General features: G+C 47.8%; 1 protein-coding gene across 4 annotated transcripts in view; it reads left to right on the forward strand.

Annotated features, from left to right (window-relative positions):
- LOC133353602 (mitochondrial Rho GTPase 1-like) overlaps positions 1 to 13,376 on the forward strand; it is a 38,444-nt gene extending 25,068 nt beyond the window's left edge. For all 4 annotated transcript variants that reach the window (XM_061569972.1, XM_061569971.1, XM_061569970.1 and 1 more), the window contains exon 19: positions 10,193 to 13,376. In XM_061569972.1, coding sequence (XP_061425956.1) covers positions 10,193 to 10,310 — 118 coding nt within the window. In that variant the 3' untranslated portion in view covers positions 10,311 to 13,376. The remainder of the gene's footprint in view (positions 1 to 10,192) is intronic.
- Positions 13,377 to 20,300: the final 6,924 nt, after the last annotated feature.

The raw sequence follows: 20,300 nt of genomic DNA on the forward strand, positions 1-20,300 counted from the left end.
TTCACATTGCGTGAACTTGTGTGTGTATGTTTGTGTACTTACACAGTCAAAGCCTTTCATGTTGAGTTTGCATTTCAGTCCAGAGGGGTGACTGTTTATTAATCTGAAATGTCCACAAAACCGACTCCAGGAAGGTCCAGTCATCCATGTCACTCAGGACAGATAAAAACCAGTTGTTAACAGGAGATAGAGCAGCACTCTTGTAAAATAAATAATAAATGACACAAAGGGGTTGGATTTTTGTTAGGGCCCAACAGGATTTATTCTACCTTTTCCGGTTTTGTATCAGCACTTCTTGTCTTTATTTGTACTGTGTCCAGTAGCATCTTTGACGTTGTTTTGGAGTACCTGGTTCGCTTAATCAATGTATCCGTTCATGGCAGAATAGGGTAAAAAAAGTGTACATTAGTCGTTTTTCACATTTAGAAACATGCGTTTAGGTAGTCCTCTGCTTACGATGGAGATGCGTTAGGACGACCCCATCGTAAGTCAAAAATATCGTAAGTCGAAGATGGCCTAGCCTACCCAGGAATCTTAAAGAATGGTGATAATTTAGCAAAACAGAGCAATTTACAGTACCGTACTGTATAAACTATATACATTATGTATTTATTAATGACAATACTGTATTGCACAGTAAAATGTTAAGAAAAAAAAAGGTAAATTCTGCAATTTAATAGAAAGTTTTTTCAGGAAACAATCCTATCTGCATCGCACAAGGCGGGAGATGCGTACATCCCGGCAGCGTCCCAACGTACAGCATCGTACCTCGTACGCTGCTGCGTTTGCCTGCCGCGCAAAATTTCAAATATTTTACAATTTGTCGTATCGCTATCGCCATCGTAAGATCGAAATATTGTAAGTCGGACCATCGTAACTCGGGGTCTATCTGTATTTGGCTGCTATACATTTCCATATGATAAGCCACTTCGTTGAGCGATTAATTGTGGCCAGGTCGCTTCAGAAAAAGAGCTATGTAGTTCAGTGGGCCCTTACCTGGTAAAATAAAATTAGTTTAGTTAATTAGAATGTGATAACATGTAGGTGTTGTCGGGAAGTTGATGTTGTGATGTCTGGGACACGTGTGCAGGGTGGATGAGGGCAGGTTATTGAGCAACGAAGGGAAAGAACTGAAGCCAGATTGTGGAATACTCTAAGAGCAGCCCTTGGAGATGGTGAATGTTTAACAACTGGTGGATCTTAACAGAAGAATGGAAGACGTGGTGAGGTGTGCTGGCATCAACATAAGTGGCTGTGTTCACCTGTTGACCTTGATTGCATCTGTGTGTGTAGGGGTAGTATAATAGTGGCAGTATTCTATGGGTGTGGTGGTGCTAATGGTGGCATTGTACCTGCGTGTTTCTAGTAGTTATGCCACCCTGTGCTGTTTGATATCTGCCAGCGCTGTGCTCTTTGCAGCTGCTATTGAGGCCTTCTCTCGGTCTCTCTCCAGATATTTTACTCCACATCTGCGACTCTGGGAAGATCCTAAATGGAGATGCTGACGTCATGCGCTGACATGTTAAAAATAAATGTTTTGACTTTTTCCGCAATTTTATCTCGATTACGTTATCGGCGTTGCGTCAAGAGACGAGGAATCCATACGTAGCTCTCACAGTGGAGTACAACCCCATTTATAAGAGACTAGCCCATGGAAGTGGTTATCATAGAGCTACTTTCTAAGATAACTATACAGTAGTGACATCTGGTCACCACAGTAGGGGGCAGCATTTAATCACCCACCCTACCACAGAGTAATGTTTTATCACATAAGAGTAAAAACCGATATTCTTAATCATCAGTGCTGTAATTTAGCCAAATTGAGTGGGGAACCAAACTTGGTAAGACGAGGTTTGTTTTAGAGTCATTGGCATCCAGGCTGAAATCCATGAATTCTCTACAAGTTGAGAAGCCAGATTAATTACGGTTGGCTGTCTGGTTTGCGAATGTAGGATCACAACGGTGCCAGCCCAGCGATCTAAACTCTTAGCCATCCGGCCTCCCTACGCACACTCGTAGCTTTTAAATTAAGGCTCATTCCCGCCCCGTGCTATTTGTTGGCTCTGTTTGTCTTTTTACATTGCTGCCAGCCATCAGCCCTTGCTTTGCTTGCTTGCTCAATAAATGCTTTACAAAACGTCGTCTTACCCAGTGCTGACTGATTTAGGCAATGTTCACTCAAGTATCCTTTATTGCTAAAGGTGGATGCCAAACAATGGAGTTGGTTGTTTGTGTCGGTGTGTTTTTTCACTCCTGCAGACCAGTTTGGCCACTGCTTCACTCTGTGTTTAGATTTTTCCTTTTGCACGCACAAGTGAAAATCTTTAGTTTTTGTTCTTCAGCAGCCTGCTCAGACTTGTTTGTTGGGGTGAGGTTTTGGGTTGAGGCTGGGGGTATGCCAGAGAAGCTTCAGATGTGGGGCTGGGTGGGGGGTGCTAAAGCCGCCATGGTGTGCCCATTACGGGTTGAGTCGTACTGCCCACAGTAGCCATTCAAGTTTGTGTTGCGGTCAAATCAGGTGGCTTGCGACACAGATTTGCAGTAGGTTGCGTTCGAGTTGAAAAGTCACCTGGTGGAGTAATTACATTCGCTTTACTTGTTAAATGATAGCTTTTTTATAATTGTTGTTTCGTGCTTCGTTAATCCACTGCTGGAGCAAGGTCTCCCCCACACCGTTGTGGGTCAAGGGGATTGTTTGAACATGCATTACCCCACACTGGTTCGGGCAGCTTTGTGAAGGAGGAAGCGCATATACTGTCGGAGCCTTGTAGGGTACAGTGAAAGGGGTTCCTTTAGATTCACCTCCACATAAAATATTTCCCCTCCTCCCAACAAGTCATGGGGTTGTTGGCCATGCAGGTCACCAAAGGGGAGAGTGCCATAACCAGGTACAGATATCACTCAGCCGCTGATGGTAGCAGTGACTGTGACTCCAACTCTGTTCATCATTTTTTTTTCTGACTTTGAAATAAAAACCATTGCACGTGTGTGTGCCTGCCACTGGTAGTCCATTCAGGTGCCTTGAAGCAGAGCAGGGGCATGCAGGTGGCTGTTTGTTAAATGGAAGCCATGCATTATTGATGAACCTTTAATGTAGTTATTCAGCCTAATTAATAATTTGCGAAAGGGGTTTGGACGCAGCACATCATAGGGCATTGCGTCACAGCCAGTGGCCATGGAAGGGGAACAATTTGGGCAGGTGTAGCAGGTGTGGCTTTTCAAGTCGTGCACGTTTGTCTGTGCGTGACTTCAGATTGCCGAACGGGGCTATGATACTCCCAGGAGGGTGATATCACACAACAAACCTGCGTGGCTCACTAGTTTTGAGGCAGGCACTTGATTACAATCATCTTGGAATTCACGTGCAGCATTCACTTACGGTAGTGGCGTATTACCGACATCGCCCGGTATACGTTTGATATACTCGTACCTCGGAAGCTAAGCAGCGATGAACCTGGATAGTTGCTTGGATGGGCCTTCCCAATTCATTAAACAGATGTTAGAGGCTGTGGCTGGGCTTCGTTGTGGGCAGCAAAGGGCAGTTCAGTAATATCCATTGTTGTAGGTTTAATACGTAGGCGTACGCGACCAATATCATCCATAATATATTTTTTTTGGGTTAGATCGCGTAATTATTAATATGCATTGTTGTACTTTACATCTATGCTTCCCACACTGACCTGTGGGGAAATCCTTAATACAGCAGTGGATTGGCAAAACGGTTGTTGTATATGTTCCCTTCATACTGTGTACATGTGTTTAGATTATTTGGCTGTTATACATTTCCACATAAGCCACTTCACTGGGCTATCATTTGTGGCCAGGTCGCTTCTGAAAAATAGATATACAGCTCAGTGGGCCTTACCTCGTAAAATAAAATAATAGTTCGTTTTTTGAGTTAGTAATGGTTAACCCAGGGGTCGGCAACCATAATTAGGAGAGCCATTAGTTTTTTTTGGGTAAAAAAAGCTCACTCTTTAAAGAGCCGCAATGCATGTGATTACGAGACGGTGGTCCTGAATAAACAATGTCACGAAGCAGCCCTTAAAGAGCCACATGCGGCTGAAGCCACAGGTTGCGGACCCCTGGGTCAGCCGGACACAACGCATTGTCCTGTAATCCATTTTAAAGGGTGAAGCTTTTTCAAAGGTCCAGTGGAACCCCGGGGGGACACCTAACCGAGCTCAAGCACACACTCCCAACGTCACCGGCTACAGCTTTGCGGCCGACGGTTGCACGCGGTGGCGGCGCAATGTTGCAGAGAGGAGAGCTGCAAGTCTTTGGCCGACGTCATCGGGCGATCGTGGGCGGGCGACGTGTTGCTGCCCTTTCAGCGGGTCTCAGCCCGAGGTCACTCTCAAGAGGCTGTGTCCAAGATGGTGGTGGGGGGGTGGTTGGCGGTGGGGGGGGGGTGCAAGGGGGTAGATCCCATATTTTGTAAACCGCAGCGGGAGAGCAAATGAGATACAATGTCACCTGCACGTTTGGGTTGTAATTCTCCTTGCGGCTACGCGGGTGTGTATGTGTGTGTACGTAAGCGCCCACCAACTCTGCAGCAGTCGTTGTCCGGCCGGTCTTTCAAGTTAAAGCAGCGCGTGTTGATGGATGGCAGATTTATTGCTGTTGAAGGGCAAGTGCGTCGTTCCAATATTGAAGAACAATTGAAGTGAAGTTCCGAGCATCTCGGTTTCAGGGTTGGGGCGTTTGGTTTTGGGCTATTTTAGGAAATCGCATGTCCGTGCAACAAGCGCCTGCGGTGCTCGCGGCCACACAGTGCAGTGATCTCATTTCAGTTGATCCTAATGGCAGGTTTCGGTTTAACCAGGGCTTTGTGTTGTCTTTCATTGAGGTGGTTTTTTTATGATGGAGGGGGGGTGTACTCTACTCTATCGTGAGATAATTCTTCCTCGGGCATAATTCACGGGGAGTTTCTACCAGCTCCTGGTTGAGTTCAACCGAGAGCACACACACAAGCACACAAAAGCTCTGATTTTAAATGTCAAATAAATGTGTGTAGGTGCTGGGATTTATTGTGTTCCTGTCTGCTTGGCTGAGTCTTTATCCAGCAGTGGATTGATCTTGGCCGATGATGCTGCTTGTTTAAGAAATGTATAGTTCACTGCGTAGGTTTTCACGGTTGAGCTGTACAGCTCTGCAATGTGCTTTCAATCCGTAAAACATGTGGTACAACTCGACAACATATCTGACATGTGATCCATTAGTTTATACCATTCTACAGACATGTGACTTATGACGATGATGATATGACGCCTATTTTGCTGCGTCTATAAATAACTTATTTTCGCCCACCTACTTTGGCTGTCATGTCACGTTGCTTCTCAAACTCATTGCCTACTCTTGCTGGCTTTGGCACGCACAGACCTTGGCGGTATGGCCAGCAGCAAGGCAGGAGGAGTTAAGGACGTGAAGGAGTCTGTCGCATGAAATCGAGCAGCTGACTGGGCCAAGTAGCTTGGAGCCATTTCGTTTCTTCTGAGCAAGTCCTCGGAAGACTTTCTCTTATCACCATTCTCGAGCCAGGCGTAAAAGCTTCCTGTAAACCCACCACTGCACCAGCCGTCGCTCGCACACCTTCGTACGTTTCAATGTTTCGCGTAGTATACTGGTACTTGAAAATGTTTGACCGTGTGTGTGTTCGTAAGAGGCTTTTTTTATTTTCCGAGTGCCATGGGGGGGGGGAGTGTGGTTCTTCTTGTGAGTTTTGCCAAGTGAAAAGAAATACGGGGGGAGGGGGAGGGTGTTGCTTAAACCGGTTTAAGACGTCGCACCACTTTGAACTGATGACATCTCCTTTGTGTCGAAGTGTGAGCAGTCATTTGAATGACAACATCAAGTGTCGGGTGCTGCGAGTCAGGACTGGTCGTTCACAAGTTGTTTATGCTCGGGCAAAATCACATTTGCATGTAGAATTGAGAGCGAACATTTTGGCATGACGTCCTCGTTAAATATACTGAATCTCCCATTCAGTAGATACATTTCACAAGTAAAATACCAATGAATCTCATTAAGACCATAGCAAGTGTTAGATAAAAAAAAACATTGTGCCATTGCAACATGTAAATGGCGGGTTGGCTGCATAAACGGACTGCGTCTTGTTGTAAAATAGGACGAAGTCCCGTGTTTTGGAAATGTCTTGCAATTGTGTAAATTTCAGCTTAGCTTAATAATCACTCCTGTCAGTATTTGCCTGGCCCGGTTACAGTGAATAAATAGGGGGGGGAAGGAGGACCCTCTTCTTTGAAAGGTAAAGGGTGAGTTTCGGCTTAGGTGTGTTGATGTTATTGTGGGAGGGGAAATCCCCCGGACACGTTGCTGCATCCTGATAGAGCCTGTGAGGCCTCCGCGGCGGTGTGTCGCTATGCTGCTTGAACAAACCTTCTAGACACTTCTTTCATGTCACGTTGCTCGCACCACACTCTTAGCTACACATTGATCTCTACTACGACTTCCACCACCCTCAACCTGTAACGTGCATGGTTTGCATGCGCCCTGGTACATGGAATGAAATGGGGGCCTGACCAGTCCCAATTTTTTCCTCCCTCCCTCCGTCCGCCGCCCCCCTTCGTAGGCCTGTGCCTGGGTACCTCCAGCCCCATGGGGCCTGGTGCAGTTGCATTACACGTAGCCTACACACTCTACAGACACTCCGCTTCCCCCCATCCCTATCTGGCTTTAAAAGAAATGGGTCAAGTTTGAAGCCAAGTTTAATTGTTTAACCAGGTGAGAAATCAAGAGACCAAGTTAGTCTCAGTTTTTGCAAAAGTGATTTGGGTCACCCAAATGACACAAGCAAAAAAAACTACCGTCAAGAAAAATAATGTAGCAGAAGTAAATCAAACCAAAGGGGACTTGTAAGTTGACATTCAACTGTGTGTTTAGTGACGGGGTTGACCAGGCGGGTCGTCTATGATACCGTGTGGGCATACGAGCGCTCGCCTTAGCCTGTGCCATCTGAAACGGGACGGGGTATGGTCGGCCTTTCACAGCTGCTGCTCGGCGACTTGTGGGCCATCACTGACATTCCGTCTCACGGCTGGGCCTCAAGACGACGCGTGCTTTCCACTTCTTTGGCGACCGAAGCTTTCGATGGCTCCCCGCCGCCGCGTGTATTTTTATCTTCGCGTGACTCTGCACCCGTGCGGCCAGTGTCACCGCGCCCGTGCGGCTGCCGCAGTTGCAGCGTCTCGGGTTTTTGTTTTTTTCCCCGCCTGCTTGGGCTGATCCTCACCTTTCCTCTGTCCCCTCCTTGTGCACTCAGCAGGTGCTGCGTCAGTAACATCAATAAGTCATTGTGGGCTCGTATTTTCGTGTCGCCGCGCTTGATGTGCTAAACAACAACAGTCAAAGGGTGACTTTGCCCGTCAGTCGGGGATTGGTTCATTAAATCAATTTTGCAAGCGCTCAGCGGCATCGGGCTCGGCACATCATGACCATCAATATGCCAGAATGCCTCAATCAGGAGCTTGAGTTCTCAGAGTACTTTCCAGGGTGTTGGTAGACCGGGAGGTGGCACATAACTGGTTGCAACAGCAATGTAGAGAGGGGTATGTTGGATGTGGTATGCGCAGGTGTGGAAATATTTTCCGGAGCTCAGCCCCGGACAACTTGGGGTTGAAATTAAGGCCGGTCTGTAATCAAATCTACCTCGATGCACCCGATCTCATGAGAGCTCGGAAGTTAAGCAGGGTGTTGAGTCTGGAACGTGCTTCGATGGGTGACCACTATGCACAAATAGGTTGTTATAATCTAGATTTGAAGTTATAGGCTGCAGGGCTGCACGGTGGGCAGCATATGGCAGTGCAGCAAAATACAATGTTGTACTCCATTTCTATGCTGTCGCGTCTGCTGCCCGCTTTCAGTCTGCCCTTGCCATCGTGGTGAAGTACGCTTAAATAACCCCTGTAACCTAAACGGAGTGATGAGGCCATCATCCAGCAGTGGATTGGCAAAAGGGGCTGTACACGTACACATGATGTGAGTGTGAGGCTTTAACAGTTTTTTTTCTTATAGCCACACACCAAAACACACGGCAGAAATGAAGTTTTTCAAGCGGCATTTACAACGTACACAGAGGCCTGCATTCATTTCAATGTTTAATAAAATGCAATATTACGTGAGTGCTGTATGAATACGGGTACTCATCCTAATCCCGTGAATGAGGTCAGCGTGACTAATTACTCGTTTTTGAAACCTCTTGAATGTAACTTACATTACCAGTTACACAACAAACAAACAATCAGCTTCAGCATATGTAATTTCATTTAAAACCAAGTTGATGAATGACCTTTTATTCATTTTTATCAAAGGTGACATGTTGTGGAGTGGTCGCGTAGTGGTAAGGGCACTGCTTAATAACCACAGCCACCTGAGTTTCATTCCTGGCCACGACTAATGCAACTGCCGAGCGATATCTGAACCTGGCCTGGTACGTGCCGCCCAATTCACAGTGGGTGTTAAATACCCCGTGATGTCATTTGAAGAAAGTGTCATTTCACGGTCCAAACGCCTGAAATGTTTTTAATCACTCGCAAAATACTTAATTGGGAAGCGCATTGGCAACCATTGCCCCCCTGTACTTTGAAAATATGCAGGGCTCTCCTGGATATATGTTTCGAGACTCGGGGAGTCTCAAATCATAGCACCATTCCCCTTACCTCCTATTAGGATGGTTGGCTACGTACGGTGCGAAACAAGTTCTACATACATACTAACCCACACCAACTCATGTGGTGAAGTGTGTGATCAAATAACCCCCCTATGATGGAGACCTGCACCAGCAGTGGATTGACAGGCTGGATATTGTTATGATTTTAATTCACATCTTAATCCATCACTCTTCCAAACTATCATGTGGGTGTCTACGTTTTCAGCGAAGCATTCCACGTGCCTCTCTCAGACGGGGTTGTTTACTCTGTTGTCATTCAATAAAATGTGTCCTTTATCTTTCCAACCTTCTGCCATTCCTCTCCAATACGCTGAACCCCACGCAACGTAATGTAACAAGGCGATGTCGGCAAACCCACCGTAGAGAGTAAAAATGATTTTGGTCAATGCTTTGATTGACGGGCGGTCCCCTGGTTCCTGTGTAATTCTGCTGACTCGTGCTCAATGGCTGCCCGCTGGAGCGCCGTCTTGTAAGGTCGGTCGGTCCCTGTGTGTTCCCCCGCTTAGTTATTTATTATGTGGGTAAATTATTTATTTAGCTAAACCCTCTTGAGAACGACAACTGCGTCCAGCTGATATCCCTACCTCTAAAAATCATTGCGCGCGATTGCATAGGGTTCTACTGGGCCCCTCGGTGCTAAAATATTTAATGAAGTGTGAAATTACATTTACAGTCAGCTCTTGATTATATTCTGCAGGGTAATGGGGGAGGGGATTAGTGGCCTGGATAAAAAAAAAATTTGGATCGTGCAAAACATTTATTAGACTATAGCACGTGTATCTTGCTTTTATTGATTTCCTATGTCGCGTGGGTGTAGAGCATGTCCTCTCTTTATGTTGTTTCTTAAAGTGATTGGTTTACTTGGGCGACGTGTTTATAGTTGAATGGGTAGCGGGGTCACTCAAGGAGCAACTAATAATTAAACCGGGTGCACTTGAAGGTATTTTAACCATATAATCCACGCGTGAATAATCAAGAGTTCACTCCAATAGCATGGTGCACCTGATTAATTAACCTTCTTAAAGTCGCAGTTGTTAAGCGCAGGCCCAAAACGCCAAGCGACCAGCAGCAGCAAACATCTCGACTAAAGGTGTAATAGGTAGGGGATGAGGTCACGAGGTTGAAGGCATCGAGCTGTCGGGCTTCAACATGTTGGTGCTGCATTGAAAACCAGCACGAGCCTGCCCTGGCAGACTAGATTCCTAATTCTTCCACCCATATGGAGTAGGGTCAACTAGACTGTTTTGTCAACCATGCTGTGTCCCAACTACCATAATTATGGTCACCACACACTCACTCACTTGCCCAGTCACCCACTCACTCACTCGCCACACTGCAGGTTACAACACTTCTCTTTCTGCTTCTTCCCTCGCACTTCTCCGCTCGGAAACATCATCTTATTAAGTTTTTACAACTTTGCTCGATTAAAGAAACATTTTAACGCTTTGATTCCCACCCCCCTGCCCAACCCCCCCCTCCCTTCCTACCCCCACCCACCCCCCACAGACACCTGAACGATTCTGACCTCAAGAGCTCTTCGTTCTGGCTGCGCGTGAGCTTGGGCGCCACCATCATCACCGTGCTGGGCATCACGATCTACAAGGCACTGACGCGGGTGCGGTGATGCCCCCCAGCCTTCACGCGAGTGAGGGGGGGGGGTGCCCTCGTCTGTTTTCCTGGCGAGCGAATTCCAACAAACCCTCCACCGGCCGACCGGCTGGGCAGCTGGCCGACCGCCCGATTGGCCGGCCAGCCGGCTGGCCTAGCACGCTTGCCACAGCAGACACACACATGACGTTGCAGTCCACAGCCAAGACTCGAAAACAAATGTTGCGCTTGCACAAGTTGGTTTGGTGTGATCGCACAGACACAAAACATTAGTCCTGTGAAGAAAGCTTAAGGAAAAGGGGCTTGTTCATGCAATGATTCAACTCCATCGCGATTTGATGAATGGTCGCGAATCAGGGTTGTGGCTCGTTTAACGACTCGATTATTGAATTTTTGCCGCTTATGAATGTCGAGCCTCGAGTGCAAGGGTGTCCCGGCTTTTGTGCATTTAGGGCCGGATTGACTGACATTGCTGAGGGCTGTAGGCCACAGACATAAACTAAACAAACACAAACATGAGATCAGATATATTTTGAGACAGGCTGATAGGAGAGAGAAGTATTCACAGGAGATGTGAGGAAGATGGGAGAGATGTATTTGTTCAGGAGAGGTAGGGAAATGATTTGTATTCATGAGAAGGGAGATATGTCTTCATGAGTGGTAGAATATAGATGTGTATTCAGCAGAGATAAAACAGCGATATGAGACATTGAGCAGAGGTCCATAAGGGAGATATATGAGAGATGTACTCTGAATAGATTTGAGATAGGAAAAGAGATACCTTCAGAGAAGATGTGAGAATAGAAAGGAGAGAGATTGGAGAGGAATATATTGATACTTATGTTTTCACTCCCCATGACCAGACCCGCAACCATCCACCACCCCATAGCCACAGATCCAACATGCTGACCAAGACAGTTCACTTAATTATTTCTCAAAATGTTTCTAGTATTAATTTCACGTTAAGGCCACAGCAAGCCATGTTAAATGACCGATTTTAGCCCGTGGGCTGTAGTTTGGACAACCGTACTCTGGTGGCTGCTCGTGTCACGTGAACCAATCCCGCATAACTTGTACCAGTAGTCAACAAACGATTCTTATGCACGCGATTCTACACACGTGTCGCGAGCCTAAGAATCGATTGCTTTCGATAAAGAGATGCATCGTGACATGCATACACAACGGGAGGTAGTTTAAAGAGAAACGAACACGGGCTTGTTGTCAAGTTTGTAACTCGCGCAGTAATAAACATAAAAGAAGTTCGGCTGGGCGTCGCCAGTGGCGACTTCAGAGGTCGGACTTAATCAAGACCTTTGTGTAGTTCTTGTCAACAGGATCCAGTTGGACTCTGATCCAAAGCAGTTAAGTTCTATCCAGGTCTGATGTGAACCGATGCTCTGGTGTAAACACAGATATCTGCATGCAGCAGACACTCCCATTGCTGTGCCAAGCCCTGCCCAAGCCCAGGTCAGGATCACCCGGCAGTCTTTTTTGTCTGTTGCGCACAAAAACATACCCCGGTGTTCACAACTCCGCTGAAGGGCTCGGCGTTTTTTTTTCCGAATGCGAGAAACGCGCATTCACTTTTGCCGAGTGCAGCCTGAATACAACACAAGGTGCACAACGCACCGACGATCATCAGCCATATTTAAGTCGGTGAAGGTACCCCTCCGCGAACTGGATTACCCGCGTAAATGTAGGCAGACTAAATCCTGAGTGCTAAAATTGCCTGAATATCGCCCCCCACCCCCCGGGAACCGGCCGCTTGCTAATCTCGCAAACACTTTAACAATAACACGCCATGCAAACCGGTCACGATGGATGGACCCCTGTTAATTTGTGGTGGTAGGGAGTGGGTGGGTAAAGCTGAGAATTTTATTTAGCAAGGTTAATATGCATGTTATCATCAGTCCTCTTAACACACCTGTCCGGCAGTAACCAAATAATTTTCCCATTTATTTTATGCCGAGCGCATGGGCGTGCGAATTTTACAACGTCTCTTTAAAAAAAAAAAACACTGCCCTCCAATTTCTGTATAATGTTCTATTAGTCCCGGGTGCCATAATGAGATGTCTGTACATATTGAGTGTACGTGTATAGATTTTCCAGGATCTATGGCATTCAGTTACCTATACCAGTTTTTTTTTTCCACTGTACAACCGAGCCATGTCCGAGCCGGCCCCAGGATGCGCCAGGTTTTTTCTACAGCAGCACACAAGCCGGACCGCTGACGTTAACACACGATGAACGAGTCAAGCGGTGTGCATATGTGACGTGGCGATGCTGTGTTCCAGTAATTTACTAACTGATGTCGCACGCAGTGAATTAAATGATTGACACTGCCCCTGGCCAGTCTTGGCCCTCGAGCCAGATGCAGATGGGATCCAGATTGAGAAATAGTTGTGAGGTCAGCTTCATGGCTTAGCCCCTGGGTTCGGCGTGGCAAGTCGCCCAATGGAAACTACTTGTACCGCGAAGGCCCCCTCGCTGGCACGGCTCGGATGGGCCAGTGGAAATAGGTATATTGGAGGAGCGAAGCAATCTGTACGGCGCACAACCATTGAAAGGGAGCGCGAGGTGCTAACATGTGCGCTAGGTTTTAAAGATAAATTCTTATTTTCCCATACGTGTGGCTTTTTCTATGCTTAGAATTCTCACCATTTGAAGATGGAATGCTGGGATTGGCGGGCGGGGGGGGGGGGCATATTTGATTGCTTTTAAATCAAATGTGGAAACCTTGAGAATGTTTGCTGTAATTTCACGTCGCTCTCTCGCGCCTTCTGTCTGTACATAACAAACGTTCTCCTGGTCACAGCCACCGGACGCTGTTAAGTTGCTGTGAATCGTCTCACCTCGAGCAGTTCTGAAATTGCACCTTTGTGAATGTAGGCCGTTTATTTATGCAGATCGCTGGTATTGACTTGGGCTTGATTTTGTCTTTCCCTCTTCTCGTTTATTTGGCGAACGCTGTCTTGATTACGCCCCCCCTGTCGCGCGAGCAGCCCACCGCACACCCGGGTGAGACGTGCCCTGCGATGTCTCGAAGAAGTGAGCAAAAATACAAAAAACGTCTCTTCTTTTGTTCGTGACTCCCGTCTATTTTATTCACAACCCCCGCATCACACGAGCATGGACGTGGGAACATGCGGACTGCTCCGGGGGGAGGGGGCATCTGATCTGCGCCTCCCCATCCCATGATTAAGCAGTGATGCAAATCATATACTGTGACCCCCCCCTCCCTCAACGTCCTTTATGGGTCCCCTTGGCAAACATGGCTCTCTGGGCCCTTGCTCTCGAATGTTTACATTGATTCCCACATGCCTTGAAAGGAGATGTTCAACGTGCGCGACAGGAGCGGAGTGTGTGTGTGTGGCTGGTACATGTGCAAGCCCTTTTGTGTATCCACTGCTGGATGAGGTCCTCCCCAGGCTGCGCGGCTCACGGGGGTTGTACTGTATTTCGATGCTGCCACATTGATGCCCGCGCCGCCCTCTGCACCGCCAACCCATGGCAAGTGCGGTGAAGTACGGTCAAATAACCCGCACGAGCCGCACGCTCTGGAGAGTGCCCTGTCTGGCAGTGGATTGACAAAAGGTGTATGTGCATGCACATATGCAAAAACTATTGCCAACGCAATCTCGACCATTTGTTTATGCGTGAATGACACCCGAAGAAAACCTAACCGAGTCCGGGAGTCGTGGAGTCGTCTCTTTGTTGTGGCGTGACTGACATCGTCTGCAGTGAGTCACAGAGGTCGCTGGTTCATCTCCTGATCTCGCAATCCCTCACTCGGTGATTAAGCGAGCTCCTCCCCATTCTACGAAGACGCGATCGCTGTTGAAAGAGGGGTGGGGGAACCCACAGTCCTTGGGCCGGAAGCTGCCCGCGACTATTTCATACGGCCCCGCGGCCAGATGAGACTTACCACTTCTGACTGGGCCCGCATACGAAATATTTACCAAAATAATTGCACGCATCTTCACTGCACTAAGTGGGTACGATTATTTTTAACTTTGTATATATATGGTCCCCCTTTCTGGTTGTTAGTCTGCCTGCTCACATCTCACTGCAAAGGGCCTCTTAGAGCGACAATTATGACGGACTGGCCAGAATCACCTTGTCGCTCCATTACCGACGTTTACACAATGTAGCAGATGTTCATTTAAGGCTGAGCCGTCCTCGGGGAGGCCAGGTTCTGATGTTAGCCATGGCCAGGAATTGAACTCTGCATCTGTGGGTTCACAGTGCACGGACCACTGCGAGGTACACTTTGAGGCCATGAGAAATGCCTGAGGCTTGCTGGCAGGTAGTTGTGGGACAGGTCCATGTGTTATGGGTCGAATGATTGAAATTGTTTGTTAGAAGATGGCGGGGGAAGGCAGCGAATTAAGTCAAGAATCCATTTGAACTATTGGATGCGACTGGGAATATCTGATGCAAAGCTCTTGAGTCATAGCGCTAAATGGAAGGCCACGATCACTGACGTATTTGATAAATTACATGGCACAGAAATGCATTACAGAGAAAAAATAAAATACCCACGGTACAAACTTTTGGAGCAAGTGCATTATGCGAGCATCTATGAAGGCCGGTACGGTACACGAAAGGGTGGGTGGCCAGCACCACACCCGACCGTCTTTGTCTCCCCCAGTGGAGATGATTTTACACACCCGCACCAGGTACTCTTTTGAGGTTGAGTCCACCTAGGGGAGGTCCAGGACCGTTTCAGGTAATCGTCACTGATGTTGGGCGTGAGTGGGAATCGAACTCGGGTCGCTGGGGTTTTAGCGCAGCGCACTAACCGCTACAATACCGCTTCCCACACACACACACGTGCACATACTGGGGAGTCTGGAATATCACACATGCTGATACAAGCACACGCGTATTGCACAATCGTCGGCTAATATAATCATCTCATATCGTCACTGATGTCGAACGTGATCGGGCATCGAACTCGGGTGGCCGGGTTCTTGGCGCAGAACGCCACCGCCTCCCATGACACCTCCACGGACATCCGTCGAGGGCGCGATCCGGGTGTGTCACCGCAGATACGCATCTCAGACCCAGGGCGCGCTGTCTAGTTTACGCACCGTCTGCTCGGTTTCCTGCACGAATAATTGTGCGTGTGTGTCATTGTGTAAGGAGCTGGATATCTCCGGACTCGGCAGGATAAATGAACTCATCGGCGGCGTCGGTGATTGATGAGCCCCGCTGTGTGGTTACAGCGGCCGTCCCGCCGTGAACTCCACGCGCTCACCGTGCACACGCACCATTGGAGGCGGATTATTCTTAGAATTATTACAACCCGGATTATTATTATTATCCGTCTCTGCGACACGGTGTTGGTTCACGTGGGGACCGGGGAGGAGTAACATTGAGGGATTCATCTTCTTGTTTCTTTCGGTAAAGTCACGTAGAAGGGAAGTAATAAAATAATAAAAATAAAACATAATAAAACAATTCTCACGACGTTTCGGCTACAACGCAAGCAGCCGTCTGAAGACGGCTGCTTGCGTTGTAGCCGAAACGTCGTGAGAATTGTTTTATTATGTTTTATTTTTATTATTTTATTACTTCCCTTCTACGTGACTTTACCGAAAGAAACAAGAAGATGAATCCCTGCAGTCACGAAAGCTTTAAATCGAAAAAAAAATTGAGGGATTCGTTTCTCGTTGCACTTGGTCGCTCGAAATATAAAGGGTTTTTTTTCCCCATGAACGCAGTGCACAGCACAATGCCGATGTGGATTTTAAAAATGCAGTATTCAGATGTCCCGATTGGGTGTTGTCTTGCTATTCAATGCAATACTATGTTGGTTTACAAAGCGTCCGATTGCGATCTCATCAACACGCTGTACAGGAAAATGTTGGGAAATTTATTTTCTCGGCCAAGTCGGTGAGTCTGAATCTGTGAGTCCGAGTCTGTGTGAGTCAATGTCCTGAAATGTGGACTTGCATGGCGTCTCGTGAGCAGCGTAGTTATGTTACACAACCTAAATGTGCGTCTCTACCGTACGGAACCATGTGGCTGTGTTTAGAATATACTACGTGGAACCGCATGTCAGGACGCTGTGCGGGTACATTTTGCTTATTTAACTTATAGAGAGACTGTCATCAGTCTGTCCGAGTGGAAATGTACAATAACACTTGGAATCGCACAGCCTCTAAGTACGACCGCAGCTCTGTGCGCGTTATACGTTTAAATCGTATATAACTGTTAAACGTCGATTCTTAAGACTCCCACGCTATCACGCGTGTGAGAAGAGCATGCAAAAGGTTACATTATGATGTTCGACTAATGGTCGTGAACAAAGATGTACAAAGGAGACCGAAATTAATCGAGAAACGACACAAACGAGACGTCGGAGGTTTCCAATAATGAGTCACGAAAGATAATCGACTCACAACATCGACCCGGAGGAGGAGGGGAGGGGTGGCAGTGAGTCACACGAGTCACTCGATTCAAGCGTACGTACGTGCGTGCGTATTAAAAGGTCACTCGAAGGCATCTCACATGCAGTTCTGTGAAGTCTGGCTTTTGGGAGCCCTTCTGTCGTCGCACAATGCGTACGGTACCCTGCCCCCGGGAGAATGCGTCTCGTCTTAAACGATGAGCGCCAAATCACTGCGCGCTGGCAACGTCTATCTCCGCGTCGGGATGTCCTGCTGCTTGCTTGCTTGCTGGCTGTCGTTATGGTTTTTAAATGGGGTTATTTAGTCGCGGTGCAAGTTGGTGGTTGCGGTGTGGTTACGTTGTGGTTATGTTTACGGCTGCGGTTGATGCGGTGTGATTGATATCGCCTCTAAGAGGCTGGATTCACAAGTCCCGCACCCCCAACCGATCTTCGCAAAGACAAAGATCGCCCCCACCCCACCACTACCCTCCTGATATCCTTGATAGACTATTGGGCCAATTGCCTTTATTCAGCACCTATGAAGGCCGACACGACGCACGAGGGGGGGGGGGTGCACGGTTAGCATCACGCCCGGCTGCCTTTGTCTCCCGAGTGGCGATGTTTACACATCGCACCGTGCACTCATTTGAAGCGAAGTCGATTTAAGGGCACGCCCAGGACTGGTTCCGATAATCGTCACCGGTGTTGGCCGTGAGCAGGGAATCGAACTCGGGGTGGCTTGGTTGAGGAGTGCAGCGCGCTAACCGCTACACCACCGCTCCCACAAACACACACACGCTCCTCGAAAGGCCATCGCGGAGGGACCAATTCGATGTAGGTGTTTTAGTTTTGTTTCGGTGTGAGATTATCCTTAAATAGCCCTCGTTGCACGCAGCACGCAGCAGCGGTGCGCGACTCGACGCCAGCCCGCGCGCAAATCACCTCTCGTCGCGTGGCACGTGGTGCCTACGTGTGACCCCCTCCAATTAGCTTCACCCGCAGTTCCCAGACACCGCACGTGTGATCATCATCTTCGGCCAGTGGCTGCTGAGAGACGGACAGACCTCGGTATAGATGCATCAATTAGGCTTTGCTTTAAGACCAAAACAATTATGTTCGACAGATTATAGCGCTGCTGCATTGGCAGTGGTGCACAAATAACAAAGATCAACACATTCGTGAAGAACATTGTGGCATTAAAAAAATATTTAATGAGTAACGTTTCTAGCAATTACCCTTCTTCATAGAACATATAATAATAATATTGAGTTATTCTGAGATTTGACCTGGGACTATTGGTCGATTAAGTTAATTAATTGAAATGAAACATTGTAAATCGATCGCTGGAACCCATTTAAAAAATAACGACACCGCCCTCCACATCGTGCCACGCAACAGCGTCACGCAGTTGATGATCGTGTCAATGACGTCACAAAGCCCAGCCACTGGCGGAGCCAGTGGGGGGGGTGGGGTGGCACGTGCCCCCTCCCCTCCCCCAATGATCCGATCGAAATCTCTAATTTCGATCGGATCATTGGGGTTTATTAGTAATACATCGGCATTTTGCGACCCCCACTGCCACTGTGTAGCATATTATTACGTGTCAGGGACTCTATGAGATGATCGGACAATAGTCTGAGTCCACAATTGGCAATAAGTAACGGCAAAGCAGTTATAAGTGACTCACATAATTGTGCGCAGTTGCGTATACAGTCCACGACTTGCCTGAAGACATTCACCTTCAGCGAGCGCGATGCCGATCACACAACGCGGTTCGAATTCGACCCTCGATCGATGGCTGCGCCATCGCCGCACACGCGTCGAATAAAAAGCGAAGGGACAACTCCTTACTCACTAACAACTCCTCTATAATTTTCATTACTGGAGGGGTTGCCCCCTCTACCTGAAAATCCTGACTCCGCCATTGAGCCCAGCCAATCACCTCCCGTCCCGCAGCACCCGTAGGAACGGGGGGTAAGACGTGTTACAATTATTTCGTGCTTTCCGATTAGTCGGGATATCGAACCGATAATCGGTAGGGCAATCAATTTCTTAACTAATCACATATCCCAGCTCGAAATGCAAGTCCACAAGGCCAGCGGCCAAACGGCGTATCAATGTTTTCCAACAAGCATGTGTGTAATAATTTACCCTAGGTCGACTCAGCCTCAAATGAGTACCTGGTACGGTGTGTAGACATCGCCACTAGGGAGCCAAAGGCGACCGGGAGTGGTGCCGGTCACCGACCCCCCTCGTGTACCGTTCCAGCCTTCATAGGTGCTCGCTATGAGCACTTGCCCCAACAATCTGTTATGGTTATACGGGGGGTCTTTGTCTTTGATCCAGCCCTTTGTTAATCCACTGCTGGATGAGGGCCTCCTCGCGTCGTGCGGATCGTGAGAGTTATTGGATCGTACTTGTCCACGCAGGTTGAGTTGTTGGTGCCGGATGATGAAGGCAAAGATCATAGGTGTGCAGTACAACAACATGTTGTTACACTGCCCTCTGCTATACCAACGTAGTTCCAGCAGCAACCTACAATACCTAAGATGATCACCCATCTGTGCTAACACTATACAGGGCTCACCCCTTGCTTAGCTAACTACCTCGCCTGGTAGTTCGGTGGCGAGATGTTAACTACCTCGCCTGGTATACAGCAGGTCATTGGTTCGATTCTCCCATCCTTACGCCTGCTGTGTATTTTAAATTTGCATGCTCTCTCCTCGTGGTCACGGGTTTTTCTTCCACATTTAGAAACACGCGTTTAGAGTATTTATCAACTCTACATTTCCACATGATAAACCACTTAGTTGAGCCATGATTTGTGGTAAAATGCAAAATCTTTAATAGCTTTTGACATCTGACAAGATCGGGTGCATTCCGGAGTTATATTCTTCCGTATGGAAATATGTGCATGAGCTAAATGCTCATGTCCAACTAATGTATCGCTTTGTAGCTCTCTCTATACGTGTCTGTGGGATTACTCTCTGGTCCATATATTTGGTCGCATGGCCACAATTTCGCTACTCCGGCCTCTCTTTCATTTTCCATTCATGAAGACGCGCGCATCGGCCCGTTCAATGATGTTCTGATGCGTTCGACGGTTCTCCCGGCGTCTTCGAGGAATGGCAAAGCCCGGTGGTGTGCGATGGTTGGGTCTAGAATGAGGTTTTTATTTTTATTCTGGACTTTGGCGTCTTCCGTGGTGCCTTAATCGCACGCCGCTCAACCTTTCACGGTGGGCGAAACTGCAGCACAGTGCGTAGACACACAGACACACACAGACGAACTTGAGTGTTGAGGAATGCGTGGCATGTGCGTGAGTGGTAACGCAGCATTACATAACGCAGTTTATGGCTCCACCAGTGGTCATCAGAGCTCACGCGAATGTAACCCCCCTTCTCAAGTCTAAAAGCATACACGTATAGAAGTAGATGCTACCGTGGTGGTGGTGGTTGTGGTAATAGCGCAACTGGACTTGCACTCCAGGTCGCCGGTTTGATTCGATCTTCAGACGATGCAGTTGAAATTGAATATATGTAAGCATGTTGTATCTATCTCTTTCTACATGCTGGGTTGGTGGAGGAGGAAGGGGGTAGGGGTGAGAGG

This window comes from Lethenteron reissneri, chromosome 44 (assembly GCF_015708825.2).
Source record: "Lethenteron reissneri isolate LAM-NWPU_2019-01 chromosome 44, ASM1570882v1, whole genome shotgun sequence".
Lineage (NCBI taxonomy): Eukaryota > Metazoa > Chordata > Hyperoartia > Petromyzontiformes > Petromyzontidae > Lethenteron > Lethenteron reissneri.